At 41.1% G+C, this 17,393-nt stretch overlaps 2 protein-coding genes across 2 annotated transcripts in view; both read left to right on the top strand.

The window, feature by feature from the left end:
- Positions 1-1,879: 1,879 nt before the first annotated feature.
- mid1ip1a (MID1 interacting protein 1a) lies at positions 1,880-3,832 on the top strand. Its single transcript, XM_083921014.1, has 2 exons — positions 1,880-1,952; positions 2,143-3,832. Exon 2 carries the CDS (start codon positions 2,476-2,478, stop codon positions 2,977-2,979), a length of 504 nt encoding a protein of 167 aa, XP_083777140.1. The 5' UTR covers positions 1,880-1,952; positions 2,143-2,475; the 3' UTR covers positions 2,980-3,832.
- Positions 3,833-7,427: 3,595 nt separating this feature from the next.
- The window catches only part of LOC310952632 (cyclic AMP receptor-like protein A), a 47,281-nt gene continuing 37,315 nt past the window's right edge, over positions 7,428-17,393 (top strand). Inside the window, exons 1-6 of the mRNA XM_083921296.1 lie at positions 7,428-7,576; positions 10,300-10,352; positions 11,439-11,493; positions 12,561-12,617; positions 12,724-12,784; positions 14,985-15,072. Coding sequence (XP_083777422.1) covers positions 7,496-7,576; positions 10,300-10,352; positions 11,439-11,493; positions 12,561-12,617; positions 12,724-12,784; positions 14,985-15,072 — 395 coding nt within the window. The 5' untranslated portion in view covers positions 7,428-7,495. The remainder of the gene's footprint in view (positions 7,577-10,299; positions 10,353-11,438; positions 11,494-12,560; positions 12,618-12,723; positions 12,785-14,984; positions 15,073-17,393) is intronic.

Raw genomic sequence — 17,393 nt, 5'->3', positions numbered from 1 at the left:
GAGGCCATAGAGGAGACGGAAGTAGGGAGACGCAGAGACAGAAACTCAACCAGCAGGTTTTGCTGACAATGTTCGCATTCTCTCCATTCTTGCTGAGCAACAAACCAATGATTCATTTGCTACTTGTATCTAGAACAATCTGTACCTGTAGACTATCTGACTGAGCATGAAGTATAAACCAAGTCATCGTCCCTTTCCTCCTTTACATCAATCCTGTGAGCTTATCCTTTAAAGCTTGTGGATCTATTTTAAAGACAATTCCCTGAATCAGACATGTTTTTTTATTTAACACCAGACAGGCGGAGTTGTTTTGTGTTGATGGCTATACAGTGGACAACATGTTTCTATAGTTTCAGTCTGAAGTATTTACCAAAGCTCAGATTTCAGACTGAGCACGTCCAGGAGAGCACATACTGCATGAAGTGCTAACGATGGGCTATTTCTGTTGCTAGGACAGTGTGGAAGACACCCCCCCCCCCCCCCCCCCCCTGTTTACCAGCAGTTATAGTTAGAAGAGTTGTTGCGGTAATCAGCTGTCCACCATTGCTGCAGGAAACTGGCTGGTGCAACAGCTTGGCTTTAAGTGTAATCTAAAAATCTTGTCAGTACTGTAACTCTCTTAGACTAAAGTTACCCTGAAGGGAAATAAGCACCTGTAATATTCCTGCAGGGAGTGCAAGTGTGGATGTGGTCCTCAGTAAAATGTGAACCTACACTGGACATTTTAATTTCCATTATATCACTGTAATTGCATTATAATTGGACAACTGCAACAAGAATATATATTTGGGGGACGTGCCAATTGATGTAGCACCCATTACTTCACTGTCACTAATAATGTAGGAAGTCCTGGATTGTTGCTTTTGTTACACTTATATGTGTTGAATATCAGAGGATCACTGAGAATGTACTAAACAGTTGAAAATTGGTCAAAAACGACTACTGTTTGTTCAGTGTATTTCATTTTATTTTTCAGAAAAAGACAGTAGTCCCATATGCCCAAAGACTAAATATAGTATAATAATGGCCCGGCTGTATCACAGAAACTACAAGGGGCACAATCAAGTATTATTCGGTATCAATAAACTCATACGATGAATATCAAAGATATGCATGCATATAGACACACACAAAAAAAATGGAAGACATTTAATAAACTCAATGTTTTGCTAATTTTATTGATAAAAGTTGTCAAAGTTTCTAGATACTTGCCTAAAGTATGTCCTTACCCTAGTTCAAGACTTTAGACCCATCCAAACAACTGTCATGGCCCCTCAGATTTATTCTGTGCCCCTTCAGAGGGAGTCTGACCTGGAGGTTGGGAACCACTGATTCTTAACTACCTACCTGTAGTCAAAACTAGTTCCACCTGAACCAGCTATGGCGGGAGAAATGTTCCTTTAAACTGATCCATCAACAATATAATAAAGTCATTTAATACCAGCTATGTCACTTTATTTATCAGGGGCTTTGTTGTCTGCAGGGCTACTTCCTACTTTTGATAGACCTAACATAAGAATATTTTGCTCCTGGTATTTCCCTACTTGTAATAGGGTACTTTTTCTACATTGCACTTTCACTTAAAGAAAACTTCTAGGTGACACACTAAAAGTCATTCTACGCCTGGAATCAATATTGACTCAAGAGCTTTAGTGCTCGACAACGTGTTGCCTCTGTTTTCTATATGTGAGCGAGTCAACAGTGGCCTCGTCATTGGTCCAACACCGATTTGTCCCACCTCCGAGGAAGCGCATACGGCCTTCTGAGTGGCTGTACTGTGGGCCGCGCAGTGGGCTGATGGCTTGGTAATGAATATTCATACCACCGGTCCTGTTCAGTCAGGTCTCACCCTGCGCGTCATTGGAACAGAATGTGGGATGAGGTGATGTGTTATTAGTCATTTCATTAACCGGAAATCAGAGCACGGGTCCACAGGACAGCACTATTAAACGGTAAGTTAGGTTTTGGAATGGCACAGTGTTGACAAGTGAACTGACAGCTGTTGTGCGTAAATACGCGCGCCGCATATTCTGCACATAAGATGTTCCTTTTAGATCTGTACTATGGAGCTTACTGACATTCTGAAGCCACTCCTCTTCTAGAAAATGTGTCACACCTCTGTTCTGCTGTGTACTATTTCAGGTCATTTGGTTCTGGTTACAACCGCAGCAGAAGAACTGGACAAACAGGTTGTGGGTCCGCCTTTAACTTGCGAAACAACACGCATCTCAAGACTATATAAATGCGCACCTGACTTCCCGCAAACCAGAAACTACGACAAGGGATACAAACACACATCAAGGGGGAAACTCAACTCGCCTGATTTACAGGACAACCAATCCCTGCCACAGACGCCCCTTTAAGCCGATCAGCCCGAAATTAAAGCAGGACACTCCCAGAGGAGACACAAACAAGACAAGGAACTCGCATCATCGCTTCCATTTCTGCTCCAGAAGAAAACAAATCGCCGAAATAATGATGATGATGATGCAGCAGCAGCTCCCAGAAACCACCGTCCAGAAGAACTCCCTCTTCAACGCCATGAACCGCTTCATCGGTGCAGTCAACAACATGGACCAGACGGTCATGGTGCCCAGCTTGTTGCGGGACGTCCCACTGGAAGAGGACAGGGAGATGAGCTCCCTGAAATCGGACGAGGACGAAGGGGACATGTACAGCTACTACCAGCTGCTCAAGTCCATCCGCATGGACATCGAGTGGGGGGTCAGGTGCGCCGCAGCAGACGAGAGGCGCAAGGAGAGCATGGTGATCACCCGCATGAATTCGACTACATCCACCTCCTCCTCCGCATCGTTATCATCCGAGGAGGAAGAGGAGGAGGAAGAAGAGGACGACGATTTGCAGAAGCAGTTCCAGTTCCACCTGACCGGGCTGCAAGGGGTGCTGTCCAAGCTCACACTGCAGGCCAACTCTCTCACCAAGCGCTACAACCAGGAGATCGGAGGATGGGGCCACTAAGCTCGGAGCCCACAGAAACTGAAAACCCAGAACTTTTTTATTCTACTGGCTGAACTGACTTTTCTCAACGGGACTTTTTGCTGCTGCTGCTGCTGCTGTTACTACTGATGAAATTTGTGGACAAACATTTGAATGGTAGAGAAAAATGCAGCTCATTTCTCTCTTAAGGCCTACATGGTGTCGGTCTACTCTGTGGTGTTACTGACTGTAGATGTGTTGATCCTGAGGAAAACATTTGTGTACTTAACACCAAACTCATGTTTTGCACTCCAAAGTTTTGTACATGATGCATTCAGCTTTTGTGATACGCATATGAAACATATTTAAAACCTTTATTTAATGTATATTTATTACCTCACACCGTATAGTTTGAGAGCCAAATGTTATTTCAAAGCCAGAGAAGAAGTGGACTGCATGACCTACAGGACCTGTCGCCTGAACCGCCCCTCTTAGGGGGATACTGACAGAAGATTTAGCTTCCTGTTTGTGTTGCTAATGATGTCAGTGTGTTCAGATGAATGTGTCTGTGTGTGACCCGTGTCCCTTCAAATCTGATGTGTTTTTGTGTTTGTATTCGCTTGCATAGAAGGAGGCAGATGCTTACTGTAGCTGCCTGTGATCTCCCAATGCCCTACATGGCCAATGGACCAGAATCAAATGATAATGTGCTACTGCATAGAGAATAATGAGGGTATCCCCAAGATGCATTGTTGTTATTGTCATCTGTTTGCTATTATCATGGTGTTACTGGAAATGTCCATCTGTCGAAATAAGAAATTGCTTTTGTACGCACCTTCTGTGCCATTTTTGTACAGATATCTGTTTCACAAAATAAACTTTTATATGAATTTCATTTGTTGTATTTCGGTTTTTCATAAATACAGTTGTGACTTTAAAAATCAGCTTTACATGACAGAACAGGCACCACAGGAGCTGAATTTAGTCCACACTTTTTTAATAAATAAAATCAATGCATACCTTTCTGCATTTACCTATTCTCCGTTATGCAGTGCAGGACATACCGGAAATATGACAAATCGGTTCTTTGCTGCGCATAAAGTATGGTTTATACAGGAGTATAAAGGAGTATGAGGCATTGAAAAAAAATACAGAATATAGTTGAACATCCATTTTTTTCTTCAGAAAAAGGACAGAATCTGAGATGCATACAGTAAAACCAGTATATCTCTAGGTAAAACAAGAGTTTCATGACATAATAGTATATCAATAGTAACAGTATGTAACAACGACACATGAAATATTAAAAAGCCTTTCTTATCATTAGAAAAACTAAATCGCTACAAAAGCCAACATGTTTCTGTTGCAGGGCTTTAAACCTCTTTAATACCTCTTGTTTAAAGCACTGACGAAAACCCACAGTGGCCGAACACATGTTGGCTTTTTAATGACTATAATAAAGGTTTTTTAATATTTCCTTCCTCGTTGTCATTTTGGAGTGTCTGGATTGCCTTCCTGTTAATTCTGTTTTTATTCCTGGAGCACTCGACACGTGTTTGATCTATGTATACAGAGCAACCAGTCTTTTATTCTATTTTCCTACTATTTTCTGCATCTCTTTGTGGAAGGGTCTTCAGTTCTGCTTAGAAAACAGGTGTTGTTTAATAGTGAGAATAATTTTGGCAATCATGCATTAGACAGCATAAACACAGTCTCAACTGTTAGCTTCCTTGTGTGAATTGGATACTGTTGAAGAGTGTTATTTGAGTTAAGATCATGTCTATTTACCGCACCTAAAACCACAAACCTGTTGAGGGAGAACGACAGCTTATGACACTGCCGTATTATTGGCACCTGTAATAATACACCTCGTAAGGTGTACAAAAATGAAACAAAAATCAGATTTGTTAGAAATGCCATCATTTGCACTCCTATGGGATGGATTTAATGTCATAATTGGAGGCAAAAAAAGCTGTGAAAGGTTGAAACTCAGTGTTTGAAAGCTTGAAATCTAATAAAAAAAGGTTCTGCAGGATTTAAACTATGGTTTTGGTGGTTTGCATAATGTTTTGATAGGCTGGAAAAACATCTCTGCGCTTTCAAAAATGGAGTTACAACCTTTCAGAGTAACTTTTTACAGTTTTCTAATTACGACAATAGACAATAACACCGTGTAGTTTCGCATGGAAGAAAAATTACCTACAGGTTGAGGAATGTTGCGCGTTAGTTACTTTTCAAGTGACAACACCTTCAACCATCCGAACTCTCAAACAGTGATGAGTGAAGTGCCCGAGGAGTAGTAGCAATCGCTTGTTCAACATGTACAAGGCCATTTTGAAAGCATCCAAAAGCCATGTTTTGCTTTCATTTATCTCAATTTCTTTGTGTCAAGTGAATATTTCCCAAAGTGTAGTGAAGATTTTCTACCGTAGAATAAAACAATAAAGCAACGTGAACTGTACAACACAATAAATACATTATGTTGCAGTCTTGGGATACATATGACAATTTCAATATGCACTGGAATCAGTTGCCTATATTATGAACAAAGATACCTGTGTGTTTGTGTGTAAAGAAAAACATCAGATCTCCCTCATTGTTGTTTAAATAACTGACAGTGACAGCCTCAAAGGCCACAGGGAAATGGGTGCAGCTGGAGTTTCAGTGTTACAATAGGTCAACAGGGTGCAACACACCCACTTTCCACTTTCATTCTCTTTCTCTCACACACACCCGCACACACACACATTTTGCATAAACACAATAAGGAGAGCCCATGCTAAAATGCCTTATTGATAATGTTAATGTGACTCGTTTCACAAGAAAGACAAAAGCATCGGAAATAGAAAGTCACTTTAATAAAGCTCATTGTGCGTTTCATAGCGGACACATAACACAAGCGAATAGTTGATATTAAAGAAAACCTAATATTATCCAGGTATACTACAAAATACCAATATTTGGGGTATAACTGTATTATATATTCTATTAAAATATCTCTCAAACATATTTAAAGACGCACCATTTGAAAATGACTTTTTATTATTATTTTCTGTGAGTGTTTAAAGGAAATGCAGCCACCTCTGTCCAAATTCCAGACAAAGGTAACATTCCTTTCTGCATTTGTCTAAATAAGGTTGCTGACTTCTAAAAACATCCGTTGAGATAACCTTATCATTAACCTTACGGTGAATACCAGAGGTTATAACTGAATGTTAGTCACAAAAAATGCTGGTGTTAGCTACCAAGGCGGACACAGAACTTTTCCCTTATTCCTTTGGTTAGTGTTAGAAAGTTAGATCAAGTTAAATTATATAGTATAAAAATATTCATTTACAAGTTAAGATCATGCATCATTCGTTTTTACTGCTCATAAAAGCATCCTCCCACGCTATCTCCCGTCCTACTGTTTATCTCGCCTTGTTGATGTGTATACAGTACGTATGGATTCCTTTGTGTTTTTCTCTTTGCTCTGTCAGAGCATTTTGTAAACGTTTGTTTTCGTAGGTTTAAAGGTGCTTTATAAATAAAGTTACCGTAATTATTATTATTAAAACAAACCCTACAAATATGGCGATGGATATCCCAGCACTTTAAAGGTTAAATATCTAGAATGAGCAGAACACCGCCATCTAGTGTCTCAAGATTGTAGTCACAACAACAGAAAATAATTCCACCACTCAGGTTGCCATGTTAGTCAGTAGGTTTGCCAGTAGCCCACAGGAGACCAGAGTCTCTTTGGGCCTGTTTGAACCCATCCCCTCAGGCAGATCGCACCATAAAAACAAATATTGAAGAGGAGTTTGACTGACAGTTACCGTTAGCCGTTACAGCTAAGTAAACATGAAAGTTAGCTAACCGATCAAGGACAAACGTAGCAATTTCAGCGTGTGTTTTAATGCTGTTGAACTCCTTTATCTCAGTCCATTGAGTGAATGCTTGGCCTATATTGACTCTTGTTTTTGCCCGTCTCCGGTCACTCAGCTGATGGGACAAATAACAAAGCAGCTGCAGGATTGGCAAACACCATTTCATCCAGTGCCATACCTACAGTAGCTGCACCAAACAACAGACAACCCTTGCAACCCAGCGATGCTGGCTGATTAATGGCTGGTAAAATGTAAACAGAATGTCATTGTAAAGCCCGTCAAAAAATTATTAAAATATGAATTCTGACTACATATTTTTTTTTATGGAAAAGCAATACTTTCATTCTGTTCCCCTCAAAACGTCTAGTGAGTGTATTTTTTTAAATTTAAATATAGCTTTTAATAAAGATTCTACTTATTCAACCTTTAACTTTTGTTCATTTTTTTGTCAAGGTGAAATACATCAAAGATCCATGGGACTTAAAACGAGTAAAACACGTTACAACGCAGAGTTTTTCATGTACAAGTCAAAGTCTGAAACAAACAGACCTACGACGAGCATCGGCTCTGTGGTGCTTTTTGTCCCTTTGTGCGCACGGTAGAAACAGGAAGTAAAAGAAGAGACAGCTACAATTACAAAACAAAAACACAATTGAAGCGAAATTATCTAAATGCAAAACGACTAAAACATGGGCAGTCAAATCCCAGAGTCAATGAGTAACGACTCACGTTGCGTGTTTTTTAATACAGATTCAGAAGACTATCGATGTGTAAGTAAATAACGTAACTGTAAACTCAGTATTAGCTTCTTCCCTTTTCTTTTTTTCGGTGCTAATTAGCCATTTAACACGTTAGCTGCATTAATGAGCCTGTTGCGTATCAACGTTATAGTGCAACTAATTAAAACAGACCATTAAACTCGCTTTACTGGAGCTGACATTACTCTGTTGTTTCTGACAAGCTAACTAAAGCTTACCTACCTGAGCATCACAAACCCTTTGTCTTATAGTGTTGTTAAATTGATGAAATGATGTTTATTAACGTTGTTTTAGATGTGAGCCTCAGACATACTGTACAGGTGGGGAGAGTCGGTTTGTGGTGGATCATATGAGACAAGATATGCAGAGAGTTTCTTATCTTGAGATGATAAGAGAGCTTGTTTCACCTGCTGAAGGTGAGGGAGGGCAACAACAAAATCATCACATCACATGAACATGAACACTATAATATCACAGACACATTATAACATCATTGATGGACAGAAACACTATAACATCACAAACATAACATCATTGATGGACAGAAACACTAACATCACAAACATTATTACATCATTGATGGACAGAAACACTATAACATCACATGAACAGAAACATTATTTGTACTTGCATTTACATTTTACTTTGTGCTGTTTTATCCTTACACTCCAAAACATGTCTGGGGGGGAAATGTACGTTTTTCCTCTATTATATGTAGTTAACATAGTACTATTATATACTAACTACTTTGTAGATTAATTAATTTTGAATATAAGTAAGTAAATAAGTAAGTAAAATGTATTTATAGAGCACTTTCACAGGCAAAAGTCACAAAGTTCTTTACAAGACAAAATACATCAAGAGAAAACACAATTAAGACCTAGATTTCTAGTTGACCTGGTGCATACAGGTCAACTTAATGCCTGTCTAACCAGATATGTCTTTATCTGACTTTTAAAAGACTAAACAGACACGGCAGACCATACCGGTACAGGCAGAATGTTCCATAAATTTGGTGCTACGGATTCAAAAGCTTGATCACTTGGGTCTTAGGCGGTTGCATGGGACAGACAGTAAATTTAACATATTTTGATCTCAGAGAGCCAGCGGAGGAGTATGAGTGAAGTATCTCAGTCACATCTGCCGGCGCCTGACCGTATAATGCTCTGTAAGCAATAGTGAGAATCTCAAACTGGGTGCTGTATGCAACAGGGAGCCAGTCAAGAGATTTGAGTATGGGGATATTGTGTGACAGTTTGTCCTTTTATTTCACAAACAAAAAGCATGATCATATAATGCATTGTTATAGATTAAACTTCCCAGCAGTATGAAAAGAAGTTAATATTTCCCTTGCCTTGTACAACATTAAAGTTTTGCTAACATGTTAATGCATCAACAATAATGATCCAGTAACATAATAGTGTAATATGAGTACTTTTACTGTTGGTACTTTGTTCATTACACTGATGTAAAACATGTAAAATTTTGGATGCAGGACTTGTATTATCACATGCTATTGCTACGTTTACTAAAGTTAATAGTAAAAATACTTATTCTACCACTATACACTAAGCCAACACTACGCCCTTTTTATTGGAAGAATGCGCTTGATTACATTTTACTGTAAGTTGTTCCTGTTATTATGTTCAGACCGCAGGAGCATTGTACAACACCGTGCAATCAAATACAACAACACCAACCATATGCTGGAAATTACCCAGATTCACCAGGTTGAATCAACACTTCTCTTGCAAAGTGTCAAGCCCAAACATTGCACACCATGACTTTCTCAAATTCAAATTATATTGCGTGCACTGAAATCACAGGTGGTTGTGGTATTGAGTCCACACCTTGCAGTAATGTTGCCTAGCCTTGAGCCCAAATCTCTCCTTTACTGACAAGCAATCATTCAAAATTGTAAGCAATCAATTACAGGTTCCCCTACACTGTTTGACTAGTTAGCCTTGTTTTCTATATAGGGCAACACGTGGTGCGATTACAGTCAAACTGATAGATGGTTGGTTTTTTATGTGACTACTCTGTGGAAACAGGTGTATGACATATGGTGTGCAAAAGGCCACAGCAGTAGTGTTCCGCAGCTGATACTGCAGACACGGCCTTCTTTATTTGGCACGCAAGACTATTACCGGGCCCCTTCATTTTCCCCTGAAGCTTTTAGGACTGACACACATATTTCTCATTTCTTTCATTTCTTCGTTGTTTTTCTTTCCTCTTATGTATTTCTATGAGTTGCTCTCAGATCAGCCTCAGCTTGAATGCAGCTTTGTGCAAATGAGTGCCAGGTTCCTTTTTCATTTCACTCAGTTGTCATGTAACAGACCTCTTGGTTTCATAGCATGTGGAGGTGAAGTTCGTAAACACCTTAAATGCCTGAGGTGTCAGCGCGTTGCAAATGCTTGCATTTCTCAGGTTGCATGTAGTGTTGCAAACTCCATTATACTTGCTTTATTTACACATATGTTTGCACACAAACACACAAAGTACATGCTGGAACAAATTGCAATCTTTCCAACCCAGTCATTTCTAAGCATATGATTATAATGATGACAGTACTGTATTGCACTTTTCAGGATGTTTGCAAAGTGCCTTACTTAAAACTGAAGTATTACACAGAGAATGTAATGCATATGTCAGCTATACACTATAATACAGTGGTTATTTTTTTGTTATTCATGGATGTGAGCCATTTATAATGAATTATCTCTGATTTACAGGTGGTGATTTTAACAGTAAAACGAGCCACCGGAACCTTCTCCTTAGTAGGATGGTAAATATTTTCTCCAATTATTTCTTTCTCAAACCATACTTTTTCTCGAAGCCTCGACTTTTATTTCACACCAGATAGTTTAACTGCTCATAGCTATAAAAATACAGTGATATACTTTATATAAATGTCTATCTATAGTTTTATATGATATCTGAGTGGAAGAGTTAAGTATAATATTAAAGGTTCCCTGTGGACCACTATGGAGCTGTTTTTCAATGTTTGGGTTTGTTTATGGTGGACTTAAAATACATGAAATCAACTTTGGAAATGTTTTATTGGGAAAGGAAGGTGCTCAACACGTTTGTTAGACCTCAAGGACTCAGTGTTAACTTAACATTTTGATTGTTTATGAGCAAACACTGCAGTATCCCTTTAACCTTTGCAAACTGTAACCAACGCTGTAACTGTAATAAATACTATCTTTGTAAAGCTTGCAAAATTCAGGTTATGTTGCGGCTGTGTCTAAGATGTGTTGATTCAACGTTAATGTTTGAAACAGTCAGAAATATATGCCCAATTAAGAAATAGTAATTTCAGTATGTACTGTTCATAAAAGTGGTATATGTAACTGCATGCAAGATTTGCATTTCCAGACTCAGAGCTATACCCTATCTCCTCTGGGGAAAAAAAGCACATTCATAGTTTCATAGATGCCATTGGAGGTTTTCCCGTTTTTTTCAATATTCAGTTGTGTTCTTGGAGATGGCATCTGGAGTCATGTTGATGAACTGCATCTTCTCATTTTGGCTTCAGCGTTTAGCTGTGGTGGTTGCTTTTTGGCCGGGGACTTCACTCCTTCACTAAATTCTGCTGAGCGGGTCTTTGGCAGGTTTTCTGCAGGGTTAATTAGTTTCAGTCTAAACTTGCTTTAATGGTCAGTAATCACACTATAAGCTCAGGAATATCAGCAGCATTTAGAGGTTACAAAAGAGCCAGCAGGGATACGTGCTGGAGTTGTTGTGATGTATTTATGTTCAGTAAAACAGTATTTCATAGTTAGAACAGCAAATGACCTCTTTTGTTCAAACTGTTGACCTTGCTGTTAGCAACAAACATCTCACCGTTGTCTTTCCTCTCTCTTCACAGCATTTTCATGCTGTTTGTGATCTGGTTGCTTCGCAGGTATCAGTCTTTGGCTCAGGTAAATTTCCACTTCAATGTACAGTATATTTTGAAGGCCCCCCCAATTTCTGTTTGCTTTTTGCCACCGGAAACATGTTCAATTAGCCATAGCAAAGCTTAACATAATTGAACCCAATTAAAAAGCACAGATTAATCAGTCGTAGAGTTTATTGACGCGTGGTTGTTCTGTAATAAAGGCAGCTATCTTTGTTTGAGTGTGTTGTCTGTGTGGTGTTTTGGAAGCCAGTCCAGCAGGTCTGTCTGGTTTAGCGGCACTCTATGTTTCCTAATCTGAAATAAATGACATCTTAACGCAGAGGCTCTGATAGATCCTATTACTCTAGACCAGGTCGCACCTCCTTCTGCTCTTCCTCCTCCATCTCCTCCTCTCTCACACCACATAAACCCTTTCTTTACCTCCATCCCCTCACAAAGGTTATCCGTCAGTCAATAGTCTTTAATGCTCTCTCTTTAGGGCTTTTTCTGTCTCCACCTCCTCTTCCTCAGTAGCCTCTGCAGGGTCATTGCTGGCCACAAATTAATACAGGGCTGTGTGTGTGTGTGTGTGTGTGTGTGTGTGTGTGTGTGTGTGTGTGTGTGTGTGTGTGTGTGTGTGTGTGTGTGTGTGTGTGTGTGTGTGTGTGTGTGTGTGTGTGTGTGTGTGTGTGTGTGTGTGTGTGTGTGTGTGTGTGTGTGTGTGTGTGTGTGTGTGTGTGTGTGTGTGTGTGTGTGCATGCACGTTCTTCCACAGCCACAGTTTGTAACCACCTCAATAGACAGCTGGCATGCATCACAACTGCCCTCTTATAAGTGTGAAGAACACAGATTATTGGTTTATTTCATATAAAATACAATGAGCTCAGTTTATAAAGAAGGAATTAAGGAGACTCTTTCCTCCACCCTTGATATTTTCTCTGAGGTGTCACCAGGGACGTCGTATGCCAAGCTGTCAGCCACATCAGTGATCATTTGATCTATAATTTGCCCTTGTCTCTACGTGAATATAAATGCATTCTCATATTAAGTCGGGGGGGTTTGGTAGAGAATCCCTCTCTTAATGACTTCTTCTCGTTTTTCACTGTACAGAAGATGATTCTCAGCCTGACTGTAGCTGCCTTCTTTGATAGTGTAGCATATGTAATGGTGAGTTACTTGAGTCTGTTCCACTAAACACCCACATAACAAAGTGTTTTTTTTTCGGTTGGTTTGTGAAAATGTTTCCCTGTGCTGTTCTTTCTTCCTTTCCCAGGGTGATTCCCACCCAGAGGGATCTCTTTGTGACTTCCAGGCCTGCTGGCTAACTTACTTTGGTAAGACAAAACTTAATTAATTACTCACTGGCACACATTTTAACAATGGAGTTGGGAAAACCAGCAAAGAAAGAGCAAAGATTCAACAGAGACATTTGTCAAAGAGCTCATCTATCACAGAAGAAAATAATATTACTTTGTCACTTTCATTTTTTTGGCTTAAGAACAAAATATGCCTTGACACTGATTGCTCCAGTTTATAGCACCGTCTTTCACCCAGAGCTTATTTGAATTGTCACGTGTGGATTTGAGTCTTGAGGTGATACAGGCTAGAAAGGGAGTTTTTGAAATTGATAACCAGATGCTTTTAAATATATGTCAAATCACTGCTATTGGTAAAAAGAATACCACACCATATAGATGTTTTAAAAAACAGCAAAATCATATTAATGTACCTAAATCACCAGAGATCAGCACTTAGAAATGCTGATGAATCGTTTTCCTTTTTAAACTTTCTACTATTTTCCCTCATATCTTACAGTATATTGTCTCTACAGTTATATAAATTCTATTGAATAGTGAGTTTATGGTTATTCTTTCTCATAGCATCATTATATTTTGAATGCAGGGCCTGTTTTGTGTGTAAAAGTCTATCTTTATCCTGTCTGGGAGGACAGGGGAGGATATTTACTTTCCAATTGAATATACGCCCATTGTCGAGGGTGGAGGAGTATTCACACACGAATACTAAGAACACCACACCCGTAACGATGGTGTGATGCTTTGGAATCAAGCACTATACTGTGTAGTTATGCAGCGATTCAATATACCTCCCTTTAACCACGGTCCCTCCAATGACACTGCAAGACTCCACCATTTAATTTGGGTTAATAAGGCACATCCATGGGTTCTCAATATGGGGGTAGTGGGAAGATTTATTTGTGATTGGGACAAATGAGGCAGGATTGTGTTTGCAGTAAAAAAATTTGGTTGCATGTTGCAATTACAGCTCCTTTAGCCTTGATTAGCATACGGATTCTTAGTTAGGACTGGCTGCTAATACAACACTCCAACAGTCTTATTTTATTGGTCTCACAGGCACACACACACACACACACACACATACACATACACTCAGATGGATACAGGGTAATGGGCAGTGAGTTAGTGCTGCAGGGTTGGTGCCTGTCACCTCGGTTTATCACGAGGATCCTCACGCTTAGGACAAACGGCTGTACATAAACACCAGCTGAGCGGGCACTTTGTTCTGTTGGGAAGCGCCGAGTCTAGTGGGAGCCGCATAGCACAGCTCTACTTTTAAGTCTGACCAATAAAATTTTATGAAATGTGTTTGAAATTGTTGGAAGACGGCACCAGGGGCAGTGTCAGGACAGGTGGGGAAGCTGTGTGTGTTTTCAAGTTAAAGCAAAGCACGGTCTGGTTATGTAAGACGCACTGTGACAGTGATTTATTTTGATAATGACATCGACAGTCAGCCTACTTCTTTCTTAGTCGCTGCACACCATTCCTAAACAATGCTTGGAGTGTGCATTTTGTATATATGTGCGTGCGTGTGGGGGGTTTGTTGTGAGAAAATGAGTAAGCTGAGTATGTGGCTCAGAGAATCCATCATTGTGACGACCAGCCCTGCCTGTCCTGTCAACAGAAACACACACGCACACAGACACACACAAAGAAAAAAAGGTTGAATACGAGGGCAAAAAAGGGAAGCCAGCTTTCTAAGCTCTCTTCCTTTCCTGGGTGAAATATATTCATTTTTCCCCTCTGCTGACTTCGCCTTCCTTTCCCTTTCTTCGTTTCTTCTTTTCTTTTCAATTTCTTTACACCCGCTCTAGTCCACTCTGTTCGAACCCCCCCCACCCCCCACCCCTCCTCATTTCTTCCTCTCTCGCCCCCACTCCTGCTTATCTCCCTCTGCTTTTCCACAGTTCATCATTATCTCTCTCCGAGCTCCCCCCTCTCATCCATCACGCTAAGCCACAGGTTTCCCTCATATTACTGCAGAATGGGCCTTCATTTATCAAAAAGTGGAACACACGCACACTCCCTCTCATACGTGCGTGTGTGTGTTTGGACACACAATTGCAGGTGCATGCTTTGTGTCCAGGGGAGCTGTGTTGTAATTTGACCTTGTTGATTTTCTCTGTGTGTGTGTGTGCGTGTGTGTGTGTGTGTGTGTGTGTGTGTCTCTCTCTCTCTCTCTCTCTCTCTCTCTCTCTCTCTCTCTCCCTGTCTGCAGACTGGAGTGCCTTGGCCTGGGTTTGCCTCATCACATTGAATTTGTACCTCAACCTGGTCCAAGAAGTCAGCACCAACAGATATGAGATGTGAGTCCGGGACTTGGTTGATTTGCTGATTATTTTTGTCAAATTGTTTTTTTTGCTTTGTCCAAAATCCAACGTTATTTAATTTGCATGTGTATGTTTAAAATTTGAGAAAAGTAGCAAATCATCACACTAGAGAAGCTAGAACCAAAGAGTGATAGGCTCTTACATTACTTAAATGTTTGATTGATTATCAAAATAATTGCAGATTTTTTTTCTGACGATGCACTAATTGATTAATCGACAAATCATTTCAACTCTTTATCCCTCATGTTAGTTGTTCTCCATCTCTACGTCTGCCTCTGTGTCTTCCTTTAAATTTATATTTTTCTCGTTAGTTGCAGTGACCGTGTCCCCCTGCGTGTGTGTGACTGTGTGTGTGTGTGTGTGTGTGTGTGAGTGTGTGTGTGAGTGCGCGCCCGTGCATGTGTTTGGTCTGCCAGAGCATGTGTCTCCCAGCAGAGCATTGACAGCCCCCATCTCCTCCTCCCCCTTTTTTTCTGTTCCAGCCGACGCTCTAATTGAAAAGGGAGTGAGTGTCAGCCGTTAAGTGTGTGTGTGTTTGTGTGTGTGTGTACGTGTGTGTGTGTGTGTGTGTGTGTGTGTGTGTGTGTGTGTGTGTGTGTGTGTGTGTGTGTGCACCCATCTTCACGCTTTGTGGCTCTATGTTTCTGTCGCTCAAACTCCCATGAGCACTCTCCACAGCGCAAGTGTGAATTTGCTTGGGTGTGCGTGTGTGAGATATTTTCTCATTTTCCATGCCTAGCGCGGAGCTTTGTGACACAAGCACACATCCTAAAATAAAAAAAATTATGCACTCTGTGGGTGGAGAAAAAAAAGCTAACAAGTTAGCGGCAGCTCGGTTTTGCCTGTCGGTTGTTTGTGGTTGTATCTTGTAGATATGCTTAGGTGTGAACCCCCCTCCTACCCAGCTGTGTGTGTGAGGGGTTGGGCCGGTAAAGGGAGTTGCCCCCCCCTTCCCCATGGGAGTTTCCCTGCATTGATTAGCAATAAGCCAGACGATATAATGGTGTTATAACTCAGAAGTAGACGGCTTTATGGGCGCAGGGAAGGGGGCAGGCTAGAAGACCAAAATCAGCTCGCTTCAGAGCCTTGTCAGCTGCATACCTCTCATGGGTCCAGAGGGACTAGGTGGGAGGAGGATGTCTGTATTTTTGTGTGGGGCTGGTCACACAGGAAAAAACTTAATAGGTTAGAGCGAAGTGAAGAAAGGGCTTCAGGGGGGTTGTCGTGTGTTGACTGCGCATAGATAAGCTGTATGTGTTTCGGCACGTGTGTATGGGGCTTTGCATGCATGCACAATTACCCCTCAGCCCTTTAACCAACCTCCCACCCTCTCTTTCTCTTTCTCTCTCTCTCTCTCTCTCTCTCTCTCTCTCTCAAACACACACACATACACACATAGTGTGACGGCACAGTGTGATGGTTCATGAATGAACACATCGCCAGAGGAGATGGAGAACGGAGGCTGGATGATCTAAGAGTGATTGAGGTGGATGCAAGAGAGGATGTGAAGTGTGTTTGTGTGCGCGCATGTGTTTATGTGTGTTTGAAGGACGGTTTCAGGAAAACTGGAGGACAAAAAGGAAGAAGTGGAGTGAGGCAGTGAGAAATGAGATTGAGCCCTGAGAGAGATATTCTATATGAGCTTGCATGTGTGTGTGCGTGTCTGCACGTGTGTGTGGGTGTGCGTGCAGGTGTGAAATACAGAGCGCATAGCAGTCCTGCTGTGCCTCATTAAGCCCATGTTGTGCGCAGCTCCGGACCTCGTCATCTCCCTCTTAAAAGCGCCGCAAGTGTGTGGTGTATGTGCTGCATCTTTGTGTGCGTGTGTGTCCGTGGGTCTGCCAGCTCTCGACATTGATTTCCTGACAAGCCCCCCTCCCTCCCCCCTGCACCAATCGTCACGCCACGGACTGGCAGCACTGATTTCACCATCTATGTCTCTCCTCCCACTACCGCACAGACAGACACTTTCTCTCTCTCTCTCTCTCTCTCTCTCTCTCTCTCTCTCTCTCTCTCTCTCTCTCTCTCTCTCTCTCTCTCTCTCTCTCTCTCTCTCTCTCTCTCTCTCTCTCTCTCTCTCTCTCTCTCTCTCTCATTCAGTTGCTTTCTATTTTAGCGCTTCCACCATTTCCTTTTTCTCTCTGTTTTCCCTTTCTCTCACACATCCTCTTGTGTTTGATCTAAACTCTTTCTTTCTCTCTCTCTCTCTCTCTCTCTCTCTCTCTCTCTCTCTCTCTCTCGCTCTCTCTCTCTCTCTCTCTCTCTCTCTCTCTCTGGATCTATACATTTCCCATGTC

This window comes from Echiichthys vipera (genome assembly GCF_963691815.1).
Source record: "Echiichthys vipera genome assembly, chromosome: 10".
In the NCBI taxonomy this organism is placed as follows: Eukaryota; Metazoa; Chordata; class Actinopteri; order Perciformes; family Trachinidae; genus Echiichthys; species Echiichthys vipera.
This window is presented reverse-complemented; position numbering and strand designations above follow the sequence as displayed.